At 37.8% G+C, this 24,711-nt stretch overlaps 1 protein-coding gene and 1 long non-coding RNA gene across 2 annotated transcripts in view; one reads left to right on the top strand and one right to left on the bottom strand.

Moving 5' to 3' along the window:
• The first annotated feature begins 792 nt into the window (after positions 1 to 792).
• Positions 793 to 21,889, top strand: LOC309882132 (uncharacterized protein). The gene is made up of 6 exons (XM_082768859.1): positions 793 to 915; positions 2,017 to 2,067; positions 6,961 to 7,254; positions 12,112 to 12,183; positions 19,905 to 20,114; positions 20,854 to 21,889. The coding sequence occupies exons 1-4, from the start codon at positions 855 to 857 to the stop codon at positions 12,129 to 12,131; spliced, it is 426 nt and encodes a 141-aa protein (XP_082624985.1). The 5' UTR covers positions 793 to 854; the 3' UTR covers positions 12,132 to 12,183; positions 19,905 to 20,114; positions 20,854 to 21,889.
• Positions 820 to 24,711, bottom strand: part of LOC309882133 — a 31,606-nt gene continuing 7,714 nt past the window's right edge. The window contains exons 3-5 of the long non-coding RNA XR_014318238.1: positions 19,902 to 20,011; positions 2,976 to 3,105; positions 820 to 939 (exon numbers count right to left, since the gene is read on the bottom strand). This is a non-coding gene — a long non-coding RNA (uncharacterized lncRNA). The remainder of the gene's footprint in view (positions 940 to 2,975; positions 3,106 to 19,901; positions 20,012 to 24,711) is intronic.

Raw genomic sequence — 24,711 nt, forward strand, 5'->3', positions numbered from 1 at the left:
TCCATTTAATTTGTTTATATGATTAATTAATAGCTGAAAGTGTAATTACACACAAAGTTTTTTAAATGCTCATTCCTTTTCTAGCACACAAGAACAGTAAATGTGTCATAAAATTCAAGTACAGTAACTATACACAATATAAATTTGTGCCTGTCATTATCCTGTTATATAGGAGTATAAAAAACGTATCAATAGAGCTCTCAATATAAAGTATTTTTATATAGATATATATATATATAAACACAGAAACGGCATTTATAGGAGCATCGGGGGTATCAGGGAAACAAGTGTGAATGAAGCCCAAAATAGCATCTGTCTGCTGTATTTTGCTGTCTATTTTTGTGGCTTAGTTATTTTACATATCCAGGATAATGGATGAAAAATAAGCAAAACTGCACACTGCTTAATTCTACTGTTTCTGTAACTGTTGGCTTTTTAACTCTAAGGTTGTGCAAACTGAGCGTTCTCTGCACACTTCCATTGCTCTTCCTGGACTACCACCTTCACTTGCCTCTGTCCTGTCCCCCAACCCCGCCAGCTCGATTCCACTGCCTCTAAATATAGTCTCTAAATAACATTGGTCATGAGAAAGCTTCAAACTTTCAGTTTCCTGGTACATGCCCCTGCTGTTTACCTAATGAAACGGTTAATGTAGCATAGGCCTACCATGCCAGTGTGAAGAGCAATGGTGATATTTAACAACACTAGGTTTCTTCTAGTTTCCACAGGTGTTAGAGGCAGTTCTACCCCTCATACCTGTGCCACTTCTTGCCTGGACCCTTGCCGATCTTGGAGGATTTGTCCCTTCAGGCTTACAGCTTTAGGTCCAGTCGTCTTCACTTCCAGCCTGATCCATGCTGACTGCTGTTCCTTCCAGGCCCAGTGCTGAGGCTGCCTCTGTCACGCCTCGTTCAGGTAAAGCAGCAGTTGGCTCTTCCTCTGCAGCGAGCAGTAGCAAGCAGTGGTGACAGGAAAATGGAGAGCAAGTCCTTCTCAGTGCCAGCATGCAGCATTACACTCACCTTAGGGGCTGGCTGGAGTAATTACATGGGAAGTCTCATTCAACCCAAATCTAGTAAGCCCATATTGAACATAAGCTTATTGAACTAGTAGTTTGGTCAAACAGGCCATTTTCAGGGAAAAAGGACATTCCTGACTCAAGACCCTACAAACACATACCATAACAGACTGTTACCATTCTCATTTGCAAGCAGTAATTTATGGACAGGAAAATTCTGTAGTATTAGTATCAAAGAAGAGATATATACAAACCAACAGTTCTTAATCAAATTATCAGAAAGGCTAGGTTATTTTTGCTGCAAAACCTTAAAGATTTCAACACAAATTCTCAGGATGGTTCCCACGGTTAAATTCTGTAAAGTAATAGGTGCTAAAAACAGGAACTAAAATTAGAAAGCAACAGGCAACTTGTGTAACCATCTCTAACTGTACAGATAAGGATGCCATGCCAAGACACAGATTAAATGATTTGGGGATATGGAGGTTGTTCCACTGGTGGACCGTGCATGCCCCTCTTACTGACTGCCTTCCTCTCACTCTTTCCTAGTCATGTCCACACTTGGTGTGCTTCATATACCTTGTCATAAATCAGTTCCTAAACTCTTTAAGGTACCTGCTTCTTTCCTTTTCACAAATACAAATGGTAAAAGATTATCAATAACCTGTTCATTAGAAGAAAAAAAAAATACCATAATTTAGCCCACATATGTTTTCAATTTATTTCACATTATTCTGTAATATTTTAAGCTCCATATGGAACAATGAGAAGGACATCTGAAGGAATTTTCATCTTAGATCTGAGTTGCAGTATTATAACCATATAATTCTTCCCTTCTATATGTTTGCTGGAGTAATTTTTAGTCACCCCATCCTATTAAAATTCCCTCCGCCCAAAGGCCCTTGATCCCATGAAACCATATGTACAGTTTATGCGTAGTCCCATTTGAGTGGGCATACTTTTGTATTTTGTACTGAGTTCATATTTTTTCTTCACAGGTCAGAAATCTGAAGCTCACAGATCTTTCTGGGTGTTCCACAATTCACAAGGTAAGGATATGTGCAACAGGTCAAATTGTTAAGCTTCACTGCTGCGTTTTTATTAGAGAACTGGAGACAGAAACGCCAATATAAAGACTTACTTTACTTCTCTCTAAGTAAAGAGAAAGCAGTGTTTGAAAGCAGGAGGGTGGGTGTGGGAAAGTAAGTATATTGCATCTGTGATTTTATAAAGTGATTTGGAGACATCTATTTTGCAACAACTGGGAAGAAACTGGGTGGGTGGTGTAGAAGAGGGGGAATTGTGAAGACCAAATGTTTAGCTGTATTCAATTGTAAACAGAGTGATAGTCAGTAAACAGCCTCTCTGAAGAGAGTAATTAATAGGCACATGTGAAGAGATGGAAAAGAAGATGTATCCTTCTTCATCAGACATCAAAGAGCGGGCTGGACAGTGAGAAATTAAGCATACTCCAAGGAGGCCACACAGCTGAGTGCACATTCAGCTAGGAAATGTAATGTAATGTAATGAGCTAGGAAAAGGAGTGAGGGGGTAAGATAGGCAGTAAGAAAGAAGCTGTAAAGTAACAAAGCACAGAGCAACTTGCTCTGCAAGGAAGGGAGCAGGAGTAGAGAGCAGGGAGGTCTAAGCAGGTCAGCTCTTTCTGTGGAGGGGTCAAGTTGCAGAGTTTTGCAGGATTATAAAGAGTGATAAGATAACTCAGTAGGTAGCCACAAAAATAAGATAAGAAAACAGAGGAGGAGCCACTGACATAAATGGCGCTGCACTGTGATTCCTCTGCCTCTTGCTACATCTGAAAGCAGAAACCTGTGGCACTTGGCCAGTTTGACAGGGAAAGCGATAAAAATAAATTACATCCTCTGTTTCCAATACAGACTGAGATGTTTCCAAAAGAGTGGGGGGAGGGTTCTTCTTTACAGGGAGGAAAGGTACTCACAAGATCCAAAACTCATTGTCTGTTCTCTATAAAGTGGTGTCACAACTGACTCCATAACATACGTACTCAGCTCCAAATGGGGATTTGGAACATTCCAACTCTGGGACCGGCTGGTTTCGTGAACGTTGAGCTGAAAGAGAAATCCAAGTTCAAAATGAAGCAAACGTTCTTTTTTGTCTCTCAAAGAGCACATGTGAAGCTGAGAAGAACAAAACAGACAACCTGAGGCCAAGCAGTTTGAGATTCCCAGTGTCCTGGGTGGTCTTTACTGTTAAATTCTATTAGTGTCATGTGTGAAGAATGTTTTCCTTCAAAACCTGACCAAAACTGGGATAAGATAGATTTTCCCAACTACTTTGATTTACAGTTCAGCATGAGCAGAATGCATGTATACTAGCAGTATTTTTTTTTGATCTAAAGTTGCAAATCAAGTTTTGTACCCCCAATTTAAATGGAGTTTAAAGAAGCAGGTCCTATTTGAGTTTCTTGGCACAAGTGGATGTGCATTTTTGCTGAATAGGCAGCTTCAGCAAGATTAACTAACCTCAGACACAGCACTAAAGAGTATTTTTGCAAGGAGGAAAAGAAACCCTGTCCTCTTGCATAAGCTATATTCTCAGGTTTGATGTGTTCTGTGTGGATCCATAGAAATTGAAGAATGCCACGACTTCTTTAAATCTTTTGGTAGATGTATACCTGCATGTGATACATGAAGAAAAAAAAGGTTTCTTGTCACCTACAGGAATCACATCTGTGGTCACATAAGGCAGGGAAGGACTTTGCATCTTAGCCAGATGTCCTGTGTTTAGGGCCATGCAATTGCCCTGTTAGTTATCTTCTATCACCTTCCCACTCAGAAAGCAGTTCAAGTTCTCCATTTAGCCACATATTACAGACTAAGCCATCAGTTCCACATGAACTAGAAATCAAAAGTGGATCTGGTCTTATGGATCCAGAATAAATATATTATTCATCTTACCTGGCTGATTTGTTTCATACCACTAGTGATTTTCCCAGAGACTGATTCTGCATATGACTAATGGCATTTTTGGAGGGTCAGACATTCCAAAGTTGTCTATTCAAGGGAAGAAATTTCATGTTTCAGCAACTGCGAAATGTTGGCTGCAGTTACTACAAAGAATGGAATTGCAATTAGTCTCCTTCAATCTTTATAGGCATGCCTGAAAAACAAAGATGTCAATATTGCAAGTCTGAGAGGTCAGTAAGGCAGTGTCCTTTGCTGACAGACAGCAGACTGTGCATGCCTCAATACTCCCACTTGCTGGGCTGGTAGAAATAATGTTTATTGTGTGGCAAAGCAGCTTCAGTTTTAGGGCAGGGGTGCTGCCACTGTGGTTCTTTGGAATCCTCTTTGCCAGAAAGCAACCCTGTATTATCCTCCAGAGATCAGCCAGGGCTGGTCTCCCATCTGTTCATGGATTTGCACCTGTTTTTCATTTTTACCAATAGTGGCCACATGGCCTAAGACTGTGGGGAATACAAAGAAGAAAATGAATGTGTAGTTGAGGCTCTGGGGGGTTGGACTTAAAAGTTCTGAGTTCAAATCCTGACTGTGCTGCATAAATGTGGTAAGTCCTTTAATTTCTGTCTGCCTAAAATTTATCTGTATAAGAGGGAAGGGAATGATTATGGGGCCTTCTCTTAAACTTTTTAAACAAGGAATTGGGGTAAATTATTCTCTCCTCTTTGCTTGTATTTCACCTAGCACAAAAGTTTTTCACAGAAGTGAAAACTCAGTAAAATGCATCATTGATGATTGTGAAGACCAAACATGTCTCCCATCCATTTCCTTTGCATTCTGAAAAATAGAAAGGAATTTCCTTAGAAACATTGCTTAGTTTCATGTGTATATGGCAATACATCTTAGACATAGCTCCAGTAGCACAGAACTGGCACAAGGCTATTTTGAGTGTTTATCTGCAACTGCAATATGTAAATCCAGTATAGTCATTCTTTGCTGATCTGAGGCTGAATCACAGTCTAGCTGTAGAATCATATTCAGTTTCAGACATACAGAGGTAGCATGCATATCAATTCCATGCCTCCCTCATGTCTTGCACTGACCATGTCTTTAATTTGACATTCTACCCTTCTTTATACTCCTTACACTCGCTTAGAAAAGAGAGAAAACATTGCCCCTTCTGCCTGCTCATTTTATTAGTTGCTTCATCAGCCACACTGTGTTTACACTCTAGTACAACAGTTTGGCTGCAGCTTGTGTTGATAGCCTGTAGATTGCCTGAGACTAGATAAAGAGGGTAACTATTGTCGGGTGCCATGAAAATTCTCAGCAGCACATGGTAATGCCATGCAAACTGGGGACGTGTTGACCTTGCTGAATGTTGTCAGCTTCCTTAACAGTCTCCTGAAGTGCTCAGTATCAGAGATCCTTGCAAGTCACTCTTTGTGAACTCCCACCACAGGTACCTCTGATGTGAAGTATCCTCTCCCAGTTTTTCTGTTCTAACTTGGGACTTAGTTGACTGCAGCTGTTCTTAGAGGTGTTTTTCACCTTGAGCTTTGCTCAAGTTCTATTGAAAGCTGCTGGGATTTGTCATTGACTTCAGTGGAATTAGGCTTAGGCCTTTATCAGAAAGTTTGCTGTTTGCTGCAAGTTTGATTTCCATGTGATATATCTGGAATCTTTCAGTTATCACAGTGCCTTTGAAAGGGGAAATTGACAAACTGTTATCTCTGAGCTTGTCGGGTTCAGGTTGGTTCCATCAGATCACAAGTAAATTTGTGCCCAGTGAAGATGCTATTGAGTTTTTTATATTTGATCTTTATTTCAGGATTTTATTTTTATTTTTTTATTTTCGGTCATACTGTCCCTTTCCTTATTGAATAATTCCTTTACATCTTATCTGTAAACTCCTTTGTAGGTAAGAGGTGTAGGATTATGCAACTGCCATTTGAAAAAAACACTGTTGTGGAAAAAACTGTAAAATTCTTTTATGGTCTCCTCAGCATCCATAGCTTCTGCTACTTAAGAGACAAGGCAGAAGTGAACTCTGGCTTCATTTTAGTTCATGAAATACAGAGTCAATGATGATTTCAGTACCAGCCACCAGTTGCTTATCTGTAACTGAGTGCCCTGTTAACTATCAAGAAACTTAAAAAGCAAACTCCTAGCAGCACTACTTTTTTTTTTTTTTTATACATCCATAAATACTTTGTCAATAAATGTCAAATAAGTTTGTCCAGCTATTGTTTGCTTGCCCAAGGCCTTCCCTTTCTCTTTGTGTATTGGTAACAAATTATTTTTGCTTCCATTTTAATTAAATGCAAACATTCTTAGCTCTTCAGAAGCTCTGGAAAAAGTATTTTAGAACAGTGGATCCCTTTTTGATTTTTGCAGTGACTTCATCCCACAAAATCATAGGCCGTAGCTTATTTGTAAATGTAGCCTACGTATTCATTTTTTCATGCATTTTAGAACTGGCCTTTAGATCAGGTTATTATTTTATTTAGAATGATGAAAGACAAAATGCACCCACATATGTGCACACCCACACTCTACAGAGATAATGTACTTGGCTAGGAATCAGCTACTGATTTAGCTTGTGGCTGAACTCCTACCAATCCTTCTAGTGTGATGGAAAACATTTTCACCTCCCATGTTAGATTCTTCATATTACTATGGAACAGTTTTTCATTCCCCTAGTTTCACATGTTTTACTTCCTGCTGCATCAAGGGACTAAACAGGCATCATTAGGCTGTAAAAAGTGAATGTGGCAAGTGAGAGTGGGGAAGGAGTGCTGCATGAATGCATTCAAGGGTAGAATCACAAAAACTGTGAATATTAAGGCAGAGTCAGAAGGCAGCTGCTATTTTGGGGAGGGCAGTAAAAGAGGAGACCTTGCCAGCCTGCAGGGTGTATACGAATAAGGTGTAGCTGCAGTATATGAAGGTGGTATTGCAAGCGTACTGAATGATGAATTTTGTCCTTTAAAAACTCTGCAGTATGTTGCACACAGGCATCTTCCCTCATCATTCCAAAAGCCAGAAGGGAAAAAGGAACTCCTCAGATTATACAGCCAAGAAGAAGCTATGTTTATACTGTTAAAAATCAGGAAGTGGAGTGGTACGGGGTTTGTCACAATCACAGGTACTTCCTACTGGCTGAAAACAGAAGGGAGAAGTTGTATTTACTTTGTTTCTTTCTGCCTAGCCTAGCCTTGCCTGTCTACATTTGGAGGCCTTTATTTCTATTTACTTTAACAAATAGAAATGAGCATGGCACGTCCTCAAATGAAGGTGAGAAAATTTTATTATTGTTGTAATGAGGTATCTTTGTAATAGGTCAGATTATCTTAAACTTTTATTCATCTGATTAAATTGCTTGCCATGTTATCTTGTATTTTTAACATGTAATAATCAGAAAAAGTAATTTGGTAATTCTGGCAACCAGAGTGATACCTTGATGAATGAGTCTCTTCACTGCCAAAATATTTTGGATTTATAATAAAATATGTAATTGAACACAGATTCAACATTTGGGCAGTATATTTCTGTTAAAGCGCCCAGTCCTATCTCTGTTAAAGTAAATGGAAAATCTCAATTTTTTTAAATCACTGGAGACCTAAACATTAGGCTGATATGAAGAAGATCTCTCAGACAGTCTAATGGGGGACCTGACTGCCCCCCTCTCTTTTAGCATTTCACAAAACTTTTGAGTGGAATAAATTAGGTCATTTGGTTTCGATTTCTAAACATCAGGTAGCTCAGTTTGAGATACTGCCCCACTTGGACAATTCAGGAGCCCTACACCCTTCACGACATGCCAGTCAATCGTGCGGGATCTTCAGTATATAAGATTTACGGTAAAAAAATAAGAAAGCAGACATCCATGAATCTGTAATTTTTATACATTCTAAGGAGCATAATACCATAAATCTGATATGTCACTGTGAATCCAAATTAAAATTGTTTTGCACTTGAGACTTGATGTCTGATTTTGTCTGAAATTTGCAATAAGGAAATGGGCAGGTATTTTGCATCACTCATGGATTAGGTGTTTTGTGTCCATTTCAGAAAACTTCAAGAGACTTGAGAAACCATGTTATCCTGAACACTACCTATTCACAAATGCTGTGGGCCAAAGGAGCTATTATGGTCATTTATTGTTAATGACCATACAAGCTACAAAGCACCTTGCACAGTTGTTACAGGGCTCCATACCCCTCAGTGCAACCAATACATAGTTATTAGAAGTCAAGGGTATGGGTCAAGGTACTACATTGAATTATGGAAAGCCCACTACAATCTGAGGTTACTTTTCCTCAGTGTTTAAAATTTGTTTCTCATCTGAACTTATTTTTTTTTTTTGTTTTATGTTACTGGATGTTGCTCTGTCTTCACCTGTGCCTACTGTTAGACCGAATACTTCTGTAGTATCTCCTTGTATATTCTTTTGCACTGCAATCAACTTTTTTACTTTTTCTTCTTAACCACATAAAAAAGTCAAATAGATTATTTCTGATCTTCATTCATTCCTAACTCTAGAGTTTGCATTTTCATTGTTTGGATTATACCGATTCACCTAGCTGCTACTGACCTGAATCACCGATCAACAACGTGACTTTTAAATTTTTCTTTAGATACATGTGTTTGTATTTTCATTCTATGTCAGCAAAGTGATTACAAACAATTAGTTTTCCTGCTTTTAAAATGATCTTAGTAAAATTAGGCCTTGGATGGAAAGATATTTGACAGAAATTTGTAAACATGCTTTGTTTCGTATATAAAATGCTGTTGTAACATTTGCTTTTCTGGTCTTACTCTTTATTTACTGCAGTTTTTGACATCTGTCCCTGTCTCTTTTCATCAAATATTTATCTGCAGCAGCTGAAAGAGCCTCATTTGTTTTAATTAAAAATAAGACCACCAAGCTGGGATCACTTCCTCAGCTCTTCCATGGCTTGCAGAGACAGACGGTAGATCTTGTGAGGTTTTCCTGAGGGTGGCCCACTAACAGGCTTTCCTCCCCTGCCTGTATCTTTCTTTTTTGCACCGTGTTTATTTTTGGATAGAGAAATGTAATCAGAGCCACATTCTGGACAAAGAAACTTTTTACAGTTAACATGCATGAGAAAGAAGGAAGATCATGTTGTGGTGTGTTTGGTGCTACATTATAAGAATCCATTTTTAAATTTGATTCTTCTGGAATGGAGTTATTGCCACAGAAACATAGGAATTGTCATAGCAATAAAGCCTAAAAAGCCTAAAAAAAAAAAAATAAATAGAAAAATCTTCAGAACTATGCCTTCTATGTCTTTTAAGGGGAAAAAAAGCCAAAAAAGGCAACTGGCTTTCTAGAGCCAGTGGTACTCAGGAACGATCAATTGACATGAAGTTAGCAGTGGTTCTACTGCCCCCCAGAACACATGCGGTTGGTATTATGCTCTTTGGGAATAATACTGGGGCATTTAGTGAGAATGCTTCTTTTTGATAGAGATCCGTCACCAAAGAAGGAAGTGATAAACTGTTATCTTTTTTTATTCCTACAATGTCAGTTTGAAAATATGATGCTATCACTACATACAATTCTGTTAATTCAGTTAAATCCTGACAGGACTGTCAGACCCAAAAGGCAAAATTCCGGCCTTGTGAAAATCAGTGACAAAAATACCAGTTGATTTTAAAAGATACCAAAATTGCATCAGAGTATTTTTTCTTTTACTCCAGAAAATAAGAATATGATTTATCATACCGATCCTACTGTTCAGACAGTCATTATCTACATCACTGGGATACCTTTAGTTTTTTGGCTTTTATTTTGAATGCAAATACTAAGTGATAGAGGAACATGGTACTTCGAAGTGCTGATGGCTTTCTGTTAATGGCTTGGGAATATGGCTAGCACAGCTGCCTCCATATTGCTTGTGAACTAAACTCCTGTTTACTTTGCAAAACTTGGTGACAGTATAACTTCTGAAATTCTTTCATTTGAAGTCATCTTTCTAAGAATTATGAAATCACTTCAAGAAAGATCAACATAGCTAGTGCATTAACTGTCCCAGTTGAAACATCTGGACTCTAAAACTATAGGTTCAGAACTCTCAGCACAACTCACCAGGTATATGTGTTCAATGTTGACATGACCAACTTCATAGCATTTTTCTTAAGAAGGATTTGGACCAGAGCCCAAAGTTTCCTTCCTTGATGATAATCTACACATCACTGTGACATTACTTTTCTGCTTAAACACAAACGTATATACACACTCTTGCTTGTGTTCTTCATCGTTACAGCTGAAGTATGCACAATGTTGGACCAAGCAGGGAGAGCACAAGCAGCTGTAGAAAGCTTTACGACAGACACTTTAAGGAGTGAAGTGCTGTGTCTCCCCTGAAAGTGAGATAAACTAGAATGATAAAGCAACTTTCTGTGTTCCATTTGTGGAGACTGCACTTGCTAGTGAATCCACTCCTGCACTGACATAAAAAAAAAAGGGGGGAAGCCTGTAGGTCCCCATCTTTGAGACCCCAAAATATTGTTTAACCAATGTGGAATGCTCTGATGAAGGATTGTCTTGTAAATGAAAGAATGCCATAAAAATCATATCTGTGCTTACTGATCGCAATGTAATTAAGTGATTAACATCCACTGAAAGGTGAATGTCTGGTTGGTATCAGGATTCCTTTAATAACATATGGACAAGGAAGCTTAGTGATTCACAGACCATGCCCAGAGTGACTGTAGCACCCATGGCTACACAAAAGTTGGTAATTGATTTTCAGGGAGAAAGTACAAGTTCTTTAAAATTAAAAATTGTGTAAAAAAAAAAAAAAAAAAAGAAAAGAAAAGAGAGAGAGAAAATGAAGGAACAAAGAAAATATAGTATCCCATTGTCCTAGCATGAAAACATCTTTGAACAACTACTACAGCAGCTGATTTAAACTGAGGTTTATAGAGACATTGTGCTCATTCATGAGAAGCCTTACTTTACTTGATGCTCCAAATTAAGATTTCCAGGCATCCCATTTAATCTTCTAATCCAATAATCCTAAAATCCAGCAATTAAAGAATGTTTTGACAAAGCAACCTGAGGCTCATTCCTCTAATTATGCTGCACAGTTTAAGCTCACTGACTTCAAATACATAGGTTTGCCCCTGTAAAACATATACGCAATGCATCTGAATTTACTAGATTAAGAGACACTTCTGCAGAATGCAGCCTATTAACAGCTTGGACAGAGCTGAAACAAGATCAAGACATTAATATCTGAGATCAACTACTACTTAAAAAAATACTATTTAAAAATAGTATTTAATAAACAGCTTCTAGAAATCCTTCTCTTTCTGTCATGTGGGTTGGATTTCTCTTTAAGCTCTGGTGTTTTCCATCAAAAAGTGTGGAGTCTGATCATTCAGAATGAGAGACATGAAATACTGTTCAGGTAGAGCAGCCATGAAGAGACTGGAAAATTCAGTGATGCAGAGAATTTATATTATGTGTTGGTTAACTGAAGATAATAACAAAATTACTTCTACATGTTCTTCCTGTGCTAGAATTATGCTTTGTCAAGCCCAGTTAATGCTCTTTCCTGCTCCATTCCTAGACATTAAATCATTCCTTCCTTTATTGAGCTTGTTTTTTGATTTGGTGGCAGGTATGGCCACTAACAGAGATCTGACAAAATCCAGACAATCTCTCCGTCAGAAAGGACCTGAGACACTTGCCCGAGACACTAGTTTGACAGCTTGCCCCTTGCAGTCTTGCCACTATACACAAGAATCTGCGCTACTGGAACCAACCTAGACAGACCAACTTCCCATGTTGGACTCAGTCTCTGGAAGGAAGTCTCAGTGACTAGGACCTACACCAAGTTCTTCCTCGTGTTCCACTCCATGTTATGACTGTCAGTCTGCTTTTGCTTGTCTGATTGTAATGGTTCTGTGGGAGGATCTTTAAATATGCAAAAATGATTCCCTGAAACAAACTGATGAATAAATCAGGAACTTGACTACGAATATCTGAAATGGCTGGTAGATGTTACAGGAGGGTGGCTGCATTTCTGGTACCATACCAAAAAAAAGTAGAATGAGGAAAAGCTGGGGAGGAGCTTACCAGGCATCAGGTGATAACCCAAATTCTTTTCTTTCCCTCAGTTGAAGATGCAGCTGGATGAAGATGGAAAGACTGGTGAATAACTGGGAATAGAATTACACAGCAGGCCTGAGGTAAGCAAAAGAACTGCTGGAGTTGTGGAGAGGAATGCAAAAGGATTTGTTCTACTTGGTAACATATGAGAAAAAATTGGAATGTAACGGTTTGCCCCAGTAGCTGAAAGAGAAACAAATGCATTGAACCTGTTCTAGCAGCAAATGTATAGCGAAAATGTATAGGAATATTTATATGATATAATGTATAGGAATACAAATGTTAAGAAATACAAAAAGTAAATTGTAATCGCTAAGCAGCAAAGGCCCTGTAGATGATGTTCTGGGTGCTTAAAGTGGGTTCAAAGAGTACACATTTCCAACAGGCCTTGAGATGCCTTTTCAGAATTCTAAATCAGACTTGGGTTAAACATAAAGCCTGCACTATTGCAGTCTGACGCAGCATGTCTCTGGCAAACTACTTGTTTGCTAGCGAAACAAATTGCAATATTTTCTTTGTGAGCTCTGTTGACCTTCAACCTAGTAAGAGGATAAAATGTTAAAAAGCACAGAAATAGAAAAGAGCATTTTTTAAAAGTGGAACCTTCATAATAGCAAGACTATGTCTGGTGTCAGGAGGACTTGGGTTGTTTGCTGTTTGTTTTGGGGATTTAAGAGGGTAATGAACAAAGCGATTGCAGGAGACAAAGATATGCAGCTTTTTTGTTGTCCCAACAAACTAGGGGAATTGAATCCACTGAAGCGCCTGGAGTTCATTCTCATAATCCCTTCATTAACCCTTGCATTCAATGAACCCTCAATTTTCCACTGGATGTGAATTGCATTTTGCTTGTGTCTGTGTCCACACTTTTCTTTCAATTTAATGTTGTGTATGTTCTTTGTAGTTTTTCTTTCCTTTCAGATACACCTTTCTATTATCAGGCCATGTCCAGTTATTCCAAGGTTGATGGCATTACTATTAAGAAATGCAGAGTAAAGTGATATTATTCAAGTGACCACACTGAGTCCTCTTTTCCTGATGGTCTCCCATAACTTCTCTGACTTGTGATTTTTGTGTTCTTATTTTATACACGCTTTTTGCAATTCTTTAATCAGAAGCTAGGGGGTTAATTATTTTGTATCATATACTTATTGTACAGGCTGAGAGGAAAGCCAAAGATCAGCAATGTTACTCTTGGGTAAACACATTTACCAGTATCAAACACTTCTCATTCTAAAAAGGTGTTGCTATGCACCTGCTGTTTTAATTCGTTCTACCTTATAAAAATCAAAACAAAGTGTCAGTTCTGGAAATAGCTAGACCAAGGGAAGACATTGACTATGCTCCAGTCAGTGACAAAACAGTCTGCTGGGACCAAATCCCTTCCTGTGAGGCACTGAAATGGCCTCTTTCTGCCCATATTTACTTAAAGAGAACTTTGTGTAAATTGGTAGTGCTTCAAATGTTCTGTCTGCCAACAGGAGAATCATACATTTTGTTACCTGTAAAGTGGGGGGATACAGTTCACTGACCGGACGCTTTACCAAGTGAAAAAGAGTTGTTCCAGGAGGTACATACAGCACCTGTTTTAATTTCATGTTGTAGTGCTGCTGATATCCTGTTCTGTGTCCCAGAATATGAGATAGCAATATGTATTTCTTCAGTTTGGAAAAGATGAAAAAGAAAACATTGCTTATCAATAAACATAGACCAAACTGTTCCTCAGAAATCAGGTGACCTGAAACTTTGCTGTAGCAACTCTTCAGTCTTTGGAAAAAAAGTGTGCATTAATTTTCATAAGTTGAAAAACATGTAAGTAGAGATTTTTGAAAGTTTAAGATGGACAAACACTTTTCAAGTCCAAGTCCATCAGATGCTTAATTGCAGTGAAGAAAAAAGAATGAAATATAAATGTCAAAGAACATACAGAAGAATACTCCAGGAATATCTGCAACTATTTAGTGAAGGAACTGAAGAGATCAGACCTGCTTTCCAAGTCCAGAAATTCTTTAGTACACAGATGGTCTAGAATTCAGTGGGAACAAAAGTATCACATCATAAGTCAGTTGTTTAACATACTCTGTGTTTATATAAACTATGGGTAGACATAGCATTACTGTAATGTCATGGTTGAGAAATCAGGCACTCAGAGGTCAGAAAATGCAGCACAGGTCAAACCACAATCATAATTCTTCCCTTTTTTTGCTTGCATATGAAAATATGAGATTGGATGTTCCACTGACTTATGTCAGGGCCCTGAGAGCACTAATAGGACATGATGGCCTTGACCAGACTCACCTGGGGCTTCCACCTCACCCATGGCCTCAGGGGCTTCATTTAAGCTCAGTCTTTGGCTTTCAGTTCCTGCTTGAGCTATGCTATAGGTGTGTTTGGTATCTGGATTTCTGATTAGCCCTTGCTGCTACTCCTGAACCTTCCCTGCTCTGTTGCTGTGGGACAGGGCCCTACCTGGTGAGGGTTCTGCTGTGCTGGCTAGTGTCATGTTTGGCTTCTTATGCAGGTACTATCCCTCACTGTGCTTTATGTTACCGTTAATGCTTCTGAAGAGTGAGAGTGTGACTTTCCTGTGAGGTCCTACCTTCCCCAGAAAGACTTGAAGGCTAAGCCTGGATTCAGACTTTGCAGGTATGGTTCACCAGTAAAGGGATGAAAAGCAATTATTAAAATAACTGCTGCAATAGGATGATCATGTAATGATATTGATGAATTGTACGTTTAAAAGACATCTTTAAGGAAATGTAATTTTTCAAAATCTTGAAGAATATTTAAGAGTTAAAATTTGTATAAGATCTTACAAAACCATTTTTACTGGCCTCCAAAAATTTGGCTTTCTCTTTAATATTTGTTTTCAAGAATTTCTAGCTAGCCTTCAGTTATGAAACCTGAAATTCTTTTTAGCAAAAAGACAAATAAATAATTTGGTGGTTATAAACTTGCGTCAGAAATACACAAGCGCTCCATCTCTGCTATTATTTTTTTTCTAAGTGCAGCAGTTTAATAGAAAAGTGTTTTAAAAGACAGGAGGTAAAAATTTTGGCATCTTTGAATTCGGTGGCTCCTGGTGATTTCAGGTGGGCAAAACCTTACCCAATAGCTAAAACAGAAAGATCATTCTGGCAAATGAAATGTTTCCAGTGGAGGAAGGGAGAAAAAAAAAGTAGGAGATGTCTCCTGGCAAGAATTACAATGCACAAGAGAAACCTAACTGACAGAAGAGATACTGCTCAAAAACATTCTCATGGACAAAATATGTGCTTACTTTGCACAGCCAAGGAAACTTCAAGTATTTGAGAAAGAAGGGGGAGTAGGGGTAAAGCCTTAACCTGTTATGTGTTAGTGAGGTATAGCTAGAAAGCAACAATCAGTGGCTCTGGGATTGGCAGTGTGAAAGCTCAGGTCAGTACCTAAGCAGTCTTTACTCTGTTAAAGTTCATTTGCTAGTTCCAAGATGAAATTGTAAAGACTTTCAGTTGGAAAAATCTGAAGTCAAAAAGAGACTGAGGGGAAGAAAAAAAAAAAAGCATCAAAAGAAAAAAAATAATGGTCTTTTGAAGTTTTATATTTAAGGAAAGGGCTGGGTTTGTGCCTTTAAAGCAAACCTTCCTGACACTACAAATCCAAAAAATTCACTGTGGCCAAAAGCCACATTGCATGTACTTATATTTGAGAGGAAGGGGGAGGGAGATCAGTTCACAAGCAGGAAATGGCTTCCAGGTGTCTTCTCTATGCCGGCACACAACTTGATCAGTACAATCCAGTGATGCCAGGCTTAATACTCCTAGCTATGTTGCCCTTTCTCAGGGATTTAGTCTATCCGTGCATTATCACTGCTGTTCTCCTCATGACAAAGCGTAACTCTGGCTCTGAAGCTGTGTTTGAACTGCTTGCAGGCTACGGGTGACTGACAAAGTTACAGGTAGGCTTTCACCATTGAGTATGAGCATGTGGAAATAAGTGGAGTACAAATACATACGGCTACATCTGTATATGCACTCATACCTTTGTGCATAGAAGTTGAAAACACATCTATTTCTGGAGCTGGACAACAAAGTCAGGCACTCTCCTTCTTGTTGTGTTGTGGAAGGAAGGAACTGTATGTGGCTCTCTTTCCCTTTCAGCACTCTGTGCAGCTCGTGAAGGTGGAGAAAAAGATGTTTAGTTTATTCCATTCCAATGTCTCCTCTGTCCATTGCCTCCCCTCACCCTTCTCCAGTAGCAGAAATACTTTCGTTTTGGATATTATGCTTTCATGGTGCAAATACTGTAAGAAGAGTTTTCTGAAACCTCATTCCAGCTTGTTAGTTAAGAATGTAACAAAAAGTAATGAGTTTATATATCTGACACAGAAGTTAGTTTTAAGGTGTACTCTTTAACATTTTGTTTTGACCTTTTCTTCATGGAAAAGTTTGAATTTGTAGTATTAAACAGACTGAAAAGTGCTGCTCTCCATTCTACAACATTATTTACATTACTGCATCGTGACACAGTCTCATACTAAAGTATCCTTTTATTTGAAGTTGTATTCTGTGTTGGCTAACTTTTTTGTCTTTCAGTTAAGCAGAATCAATTAAATATTCATCACCATGACATGGTGGGGAGGGGAAGAATCAAAAAAAAAAATTTTTTTTTTTGATTGAATATAAGGCACTTCCAACCAGAGAGCATTTATTTGGCTGCAGAAGCAATGAATAGCTGCATTCTCAGTGCTGATGAAAGCTTCTCCATTGTTGTCTCAAGAGATATTGTTTTCACTGTGTTCCCTAGAGGACCATTCTAAACAAAATCCTTAAGGTCTGCATTCGAGTATAAAAGTTTTAGTGACTATTTTATTTTTAAAGCTGGATGAAAGTATTGCAGTTCCTTAGCTTGGAAAAGGATATACAGAATGATAGCTCAAAGACATTCTCATGGACAAAACGTGTTCATGACACAACAGCAGCTTCCTAGCATAAAAGAAGGATTAATAGGGCAGCAAGATGTTTAACTTTTTTTTGAATATTTGCATGTAAAAAAAAAAAAAAAAAAAAAGGTCCTAGAAAAAAGTAATCTGAATAACAGGAATTGGCAACATATTTTCATGTCATTGCAAAAAACATTATACCAGCCAGCACCCTTCCTACTCAGTCAATGTCTGTAAGTTGTGGAATGGCAAATGTTAAAAGCCTGCATTGTGCAATTTATTAACATTTAACGTGGCAGATCTGTAAGGAGTCAATCAACAAATTTCTCTTCTGTCACTGTGTTTTCTGACAGTAACAAACATGCTGATGCTACAATGCTCCTACATCATGTTCTGCGTCTTTGTATGCCAGCACTGTATATTCAGTTGCTGTTGATTTTATGAAGCTCTGCGACATTTCCACATGGGAGCAGGGTCACATTTCTGTTTTTATTGTTCCACTATAGCTTTTAGCACTGTAACTTACTGTCTTTACTTCTCAGTTCATTAGACACCCTGAGAAGCTTGAAGCTGTAGCCTACCAATTCTGTTGACAAAACAGGAAAATTGGCTGACAAGAGTTATCTCTCTGAGTATCTAGTTACATTACCCACTTTTTGTCCAACTGTTTAGCCTCTTCCCAGATCTGACTGTTTCAAAATTAACCATACTACTCCTGCACCATATGTTCAGATGCCCCAAGGGAGAACGGAGTTGTTTTTCAATTGGCTCACTGTCTTTTAATGAGGCAGGGGACTTGTGACCTCTGTGCATGGTGGCTGATAAATGGTAAGATGTACCCACACATACTCACAGAAAACCTGCAAACACAAATGAGTTGTGGATAATCTCTAGCATTTACTAGGGAAAAGCAATCTTGTGTGCAAACACTTAATCAAAAAGCTAATGCTTAATAGTATGTGATTTTAAACTGCCCATGCACAAGTCTGTCAACATTTATTTCTAGGTTCTCTGATCCTCTTTGTTAGTTTCCTGTCTTGCTTTCATCTTAACAACAACTTTCTGTGACATGGTTGTTTTTGTATATTTGTTTTTTTCCCTTTTGTTAATAAATAACCATTTTTCCTCTTCAAATCTGTTTACATTTCTTAAGGATTTGAACAGGTTAAAAATGTTGTTCATGCTACTGAAGGAAAAGCGTGTGCTTAAACAAAAAGTGTTATGTAACTTATATAGAATAATATCACATGCTAGACCATTATGTTAGGATCTGATAAGATAAATGAGCCTTGCCTTCATTAAAAGCTCTAATCTTGATTATAGTCAGAGTGGCCTTTAAATGACAACTCCAGAGTTTTCCTCTAAAGGATCTTTTATGTTCTGGTTTGGAATTTTTCAAATAACTAAGAGTTTTTGTTTTGTTTTGTTTTGTTTGGGGGAAACAAAAGCAAAATTTCTTCCTGACCATTTTTTTTAAATAATGGGGTGATCATGGAAAAACTTCCCCTTGGCTCTCAGCTGTGAGTTATAAATACCCACCAGCCAAATCCAAGTCTGGGTTTATTTCTATTTTCTTTTTCCAAGATCTCCTTTCTGGAGATGTGTTTGAGCCTTAGATCTCTTGCCTGTATTGTTACAGAACTGATGAAAGTCTGAGATCTCAATCAAAGGCTTAACAAAACAATAATCCTCTATTGCCCTAATTCTTCTCAGAAACATCTCTCTCTGACAAGAACAGTCCTTAAGCTTTTACATCTTTTTCTGCTTAAAATTACTTTCCTAATTAGAAAGAATTGTTTCCTTCCCAAGTCTTTGTGCCTGAAGAGCACTGTATTTATTGGAAAGCATGTCTCAGCTCTTTAGCCTCCCTCTCCCCCAATATTGTGACAGTGATAACACTTCACATCCCTCAAAAATTCCAACTTCCTTTTTTAACACACAGAAGAATTCAGTAACATTCTTTACAATCCGCCTAATTCCATTTGTACTAAAAATCAGAAAGAGGAAGAATCACACAGATTTCATGCTTAATGTAATCACTTTCAAGGAAAACATATTTTAAAATAATTATCTTTTTCAGAACTTTATAGACTTCTCCACTTCAACACTTCAGGACATCATTTAACGGGAATTAGAATCAGAATGTGTGCACGCTGTATAGGCAGAATTAGTTGAGTATTACACATTAAGTAGGGAATGTAAAACAGATTTCCATACCAGAGGATTTGTTTACTTTTTTCCAGCTCAGCAGCTGTTCATCCTTACAGGTGATGAGGCCCCATTTCAAGAAGTTGCTTATGCAGGAATAGTACTAGTAGCTTCAAGTGTCTAAGTAATCCTGCACATCCTGAGTTAGACACAAGCTCAGATGCCAGCTTGACTTCAGTCATAATAAATTTACCTGCCAGCAAATTTTAGTATGTTAACATGGACTACACCCATGGAAGAAGCTCCTGACAAGCTGCAACAAGATTTAAGAAGGTTCTGAAAAACTTAGTCATAGGGCATAAATAAATCATTGTGTGCTGTTAAAGAAGATGAATTTGAGTCTAGCTCAATACCAAATAATTCACACTGAATGAGATGACTCTATTAACTGGTACAGATTTGAATAGCACTTGAATGAAATTTGTTAGTGCCTTTACAATGAAGTCTGCAACGTGAAGATGTGATGATGGCCATGGTTTATATGACTAAGTGGTTGTTATACCAACCTAGCCAGCAGGCATGACTGCACCTGATTTGACTGCCTTTCTTCAGAAGTGAACAGAAACAGCTGTTCAAACAGCTGAATGTCTTTTGCTATCCCTGTGACTACCATTGTTTTAATCTGAGAAGAGTGGTTGAAGCTGGAGTAATGATCTCTTCTGCACTTACCAGTAACCCAGCACAGAGATGCCACCAGTGACACATGACAGGGTCTTCAATTCATCTCCCCTGGAAATGGACCGTTTTTCCTCATTCAAATTCCCATCTCAGTAAGGATACTGCAATCACAGAAAAAGTCCAGAAGTTAAGAGTGATTAAAGACAAGATGGAGAGACTTTCACGCGACAGATGTGTGAAACCTGGTGCTACTGAGCTGAGACTGTAAGTAACTAAGATCATGAGGTTGCATAAAGCAATGAATATCATCATAAATATATTAGCACTGTCCTACTGAAAAAGAAGACAGCATATAGTAAAAAAGGATTGGATAAAAAAATAAAGTTTTACAAGATATCTCTTTCACTCATCTGGGTAACTAAATGCAACAGTATATTAATCTAGTGAGATTAAAATATAGCAAAATAACTAAATTAATTACAATATCTTGTATTTGCCAAATATCTTTCTCTTGAGGAAAAAACGTTGATTATTAGTTGGGAATATAAAGAAAGTCTTTATGTACTCTAGTCATGCATTGTATTTTTAATTTGAGGGAAGACAAATGTCTGGGAAGTCATCTCTTTATTCTGAGATTACTCACTCTTTATAGTGAGGTACTCCTAATACTGCTTCTGAAAACCTTTGAATGTGTCGATCTATGTTTTTGGAATTCTAAGTTTTGTTTTGTGACAGATGCTACTTACACCTTTCTTTTGACACCAGAAGATTAATGTAGAATAAGTTAATTCTATTTGCTTTGCTATTGGTCACAGTTCTACATAGAAGTTTTATACGTCTGACTAAAATGAAGTTTTGTATATATCATTAATGATGAATGCAGGTGTCTGTGCTCTAAGAATATCTTCTAAATGAAGGGTTACCCTATAACAGTTTATATAGTTTGGCAGGTATGCTATTGGAATACAAGAGAAAGTGAAGGAAGGTTTCTTTTTTCTCAAAGTCTCAGTCTGCTAGAGGCCATTTGTTGCTCTAATGAAGATAGCAGATTGAGAAGAGAAACTTGTGCATCTGGGCAAGTGATAAGATCAGAACAGAGAAGTGCTAAACTGACCTGAAACCTAACAAAATCTACAAAACAGATCTGATCTTTCTGAAGAGCCAGTGCAGACCAGCAGAAATGACAGAGAAGCCATGGAGAAAACTCTAAGTGCAAAGTGACTGCATCAGCAGCAGTCACGGCAATGGGAAAACTCTCTGGATTGACAACAAATAAGCTGATCAGGAAAAATAAGCTCAACAGCTTTACAAGTCCATATGAAAACTTGGAGGAAACTGAAACACACAGCACAGCCAGCTGGCTGTTCCTGAGGGTGGGCCCACTGCCAGACAGCTGTGACAGGAGGGAGCCAGCCCCAGTAGCCACCCCTAGATGACCTAGCCTACCCTGGGATTGACTGATATTCTTTATTGGTAAGGGAGAAGTTGAATACACTTTGTGCAAATAGCCACGGATTCTGTTATTCATTATCTAAAGATATGTATACAGTCAGTGTCCCACAGTCTGTTGTTTGTATTCCAAAACAATCAATAGTAGAAAAACCTCTCTGTAAGAGCACAAGAAGAGGTGTAATTCATTTTTTTTTCCTCCTTGAGAGAAGATGGAAGGGGAACTCTGAGCAAGAGCTTTGAGACAGCTTACCAAAAAGAATCTTAGATCTCTTTGCTGCTAATTTAGAAATTAAGGTTTTGAACCTCTGCTGTGGTGACTCTTTTTTTTTTTTTTTTTAATTTTCTAATGTGATTGACTGTTTATTTTCTAAATAAATAATGCCTCCTTTAATACTCTGGCTTCACATATGCAAAACTGTATGCCTGGATCTGTCTGGTTGTAATTTAAGGACATATTTTAAAGACAGGCTAACGTTCTGATCACAAGAGAAAACTGTCAGAGGCACTGCATGAAAAGTACAGGTTAGGAAATTTGCAAAAGTAGATATTTGTCTTTCTACAAAGGTTAGGGATATCTCTTTAGTGAAGTGTTAGAAGACACACAAATGTGAAGACACTGCCAGCTGCCCCTGCTGTTTCAACAACACTAAACAAATATTTTCATTGTACTCTGAAAGAGAAACATCACTGACCCCCCTACCACTCTTGTATTTTATTATGGGTTGTTTAAAAAAACAAAACAAAAAAAAAAAAACAACAACAAAAAAAAAAAACAAGCAAGTATAAGATATATATGTTAGGATGCCATATGACCTCACGTTCATGGATTTCAGAAAGGAAAAGATGGGAGTGCTTCCACATACTCTTTTTTTCATCCTAGTGAAAAGAGTGAAACTCATTTTCAGTATCCAGAGTGTCTACACCTGGGGCCTAGATGAAGGGAAGTAGGTAAATAGTTCCAAGTAATTAATGTAATGGCTCAGAGGGGCCACAGAAGGAAAGAGGAGTTTCTCCATTTTAAATGTTTGCCTTCATGCCTTGCCCAAAGCAAAACAAGCTATCTGTCTTCTGGTTTGCATTCTCCCAGTGAAAGGTTCCATTTGTCTTATTATCATTCCAACATATGCATCATTTACAGCTTTCACTGCTTAAAATATGTAAGTACTGTACAATGCGAGATCTTTGTCTGAGCTCTTACGTTCTTCTAAAATTGTAGACTATTTAAAAAAAAGGAACCAGTAAAGGTAAGTTCAATTTAGATAGTTGGGTAACTTTTGTGAGTGGCTACAGGTTAAGTAAGGAGAGACTTTGGTATCGTAATGCTTTACTCCACAGTTAAATGGCATCACCTCTTTCTGCGCTGGGTGACAGAGGGCCTACCACAGAAATGACCAGAACTGATAGGTTATACCCAGACTGGCCATTCTTACAGACTGAAGAAAGGGTGATGGGTCTTGAGTTCCATATGTTTCTGACATTCAAGTCCTTTAATGTGAGTTGTAGAGATGTGAAAATCTCCAAAATATATTTCTGAACTCTCCTACAATTAGAAATGCATGCCAACCTTTTATCACAAATATTTTATCTAGTAGCTCAGTGATTAGAATAAGTCTCGTTCAAGTCTTGTCTCTTACTTGAGGGCACTAGATTTGCATTTCTAACTTCCTGTTTTGAGAAACCCAGTATATGGGATGTTTAGGTGATACCCTTCTAGATACTCCCACAGAAGTGAAAACATTGCCCATTAGAAATACTTCAATGGAACGAGAACAAAGCATGACTATTTATCTTAATAGTACACTCATCAAAGCTGGGGGAAGCCTAGACATCTGTTTCTTCAAATTAGTACTAAATCCTAAGGAAGGTAAGCCATGTAAGACAAACTCCCTGTCTTCAGTCCATCTTTGTGTTCCCTGCAGTTGCATTTGCATGACTTGTATTAGGAGTATTTTCCAACACAGGACCTCAGACACTGTCATTTCCTCTATAGAGGAGACTTACCTGATACATGGGGTAGTTAATATTGCCAGCTGTCACAAAGACAGAATTTCACTTGACTATTCACATGGCAAGCCTGCAGTCACAGTCCTAAAGTCCCATTTCTATGATGTAATACACAAACATGTTAAGGGACATGCCCTAACACGCAAGTTGATAGAGCGATGAATTTGATGTGGAAACTGGATTGCAACAGGCCAAGATCTCATTAGAAGCCAGCAAACATTTGTTAGGCTTGGTTTGCATTTGAAAGGTTTCCTAATGTAGTAATCTTGGCAAAGTCTCCCTAAAGTAGATGCTGCTGAAGTTATTCAAAAAAGCTTAGAGGGATTCCCTAGACAAAACAAGCTGCACTGACTTGTGTGCTCTAAACAGAGCTAATAGTAGAGCCTTTTTTTTTTTTTTTTTTTTTTTTAATAAAATAAAAAAAAAATGCAAAGAGTAAAAGCCTTTGTGACACTGTAACTATAACAAATATCTTCTGCTGACATGGTCTCAAATGAGTGACCACCTGTAAAAGTTTAATTAGCTAAGGCCATATCTAAAAGTACCTTCTCAGGATAGATATACAAATCCAATATAAGAAGGGAAGTAATTAGGAAAAAAATAGATTAGGAACGCTGTATTTCTGCAGCATATGTTTCATCTCCTCCAAGCATAATTGCCTATACAACAGAAAGAGTAGTTTAGCTGTTCTAAGTGTATGTTAACAGTATAGTCCTTTTTTTTTTTTTTTTTTTTTTTGAAACAGTCATGGCAAAGATCACACTGCATCACCTACATGACTGACAGGGCAGTGCTGGCAGAAGCTTGCAACCTAGTCATGGTCTCACAGAAAAGGTCCAGACCTCAGAAAGATTAACTTAACTCTAAAGCTAGCTTAATGCAATTCTTATTATTGAAGTCAAATTCTTATCTTTACATGTTTGCAGGCTCTACCCTCTCTGTAAAGAGGTAACATTTCTCAAGTGTATTGAATTAACTAGTTCATTGGCTGTAATGAGGGGAACTTAGAATTCTATATTAAAATGTAAATGTATACTTGTGTGTGTGTATATATATGTATACATATATATATATAAAAGGTCGAAGAAAAAAACAGCAGGACAAACTTTGCATCTAGGATACTTTTCCCTGGTAAATCAGTTAAAGGGATATAAAAAACATATCTTGGAAGAATGGTGGAACAATCAAACAAACTACGAAGTAAATCCACCAACCAAAGTAAAATAAAATAAAGTGAAATTCTTCCCAACAGAATTCCAGATAGCACAATGTGGGAGCATCAACTTCACTTAACTAAAGAAGTTTTGTGAATATTTAAATGACTTCTTTAGAACTTTAAGTTCTTATCCAGGTTTGAATGGCCTTGCAACTAAAAATACACTCTATTTAGTATTTCTTTCAACTT

This window comes from Aythya marila (assembly GCF_965140915.1).
Source record: "Aythya marila genome assembly, chromosome: 11".
Taxonomy (NCBI): Eukaryota; Metazoa; Chordata; class Aves; order Anseriformes; family Anatidae; genus Aythya; species Aythya marila.

Coding starts and splice junctions, on each gene's coding strand:
- LOC309882132 (XM_082768859.1), top strand. CDS start 855: ATGCTGACTGCTGTTCCTTCCAGGCCCAGTGCTGAGGCTGCCTCTGTC. Junction 916..2,016: donor CTCTGTCACGCCTCGTTCAG/GTAAAGCAGCAG, acceptor TTTTCTTCACAG/GTCAGAAATCTGAAGCTCAC. Junction 2,068..6,960: donor GGTGTTCCACAATTCACAAG/GTAAGGATATGT, acceptor AAAACTCTGCAG/TATGTTGCACACAGGCATCT.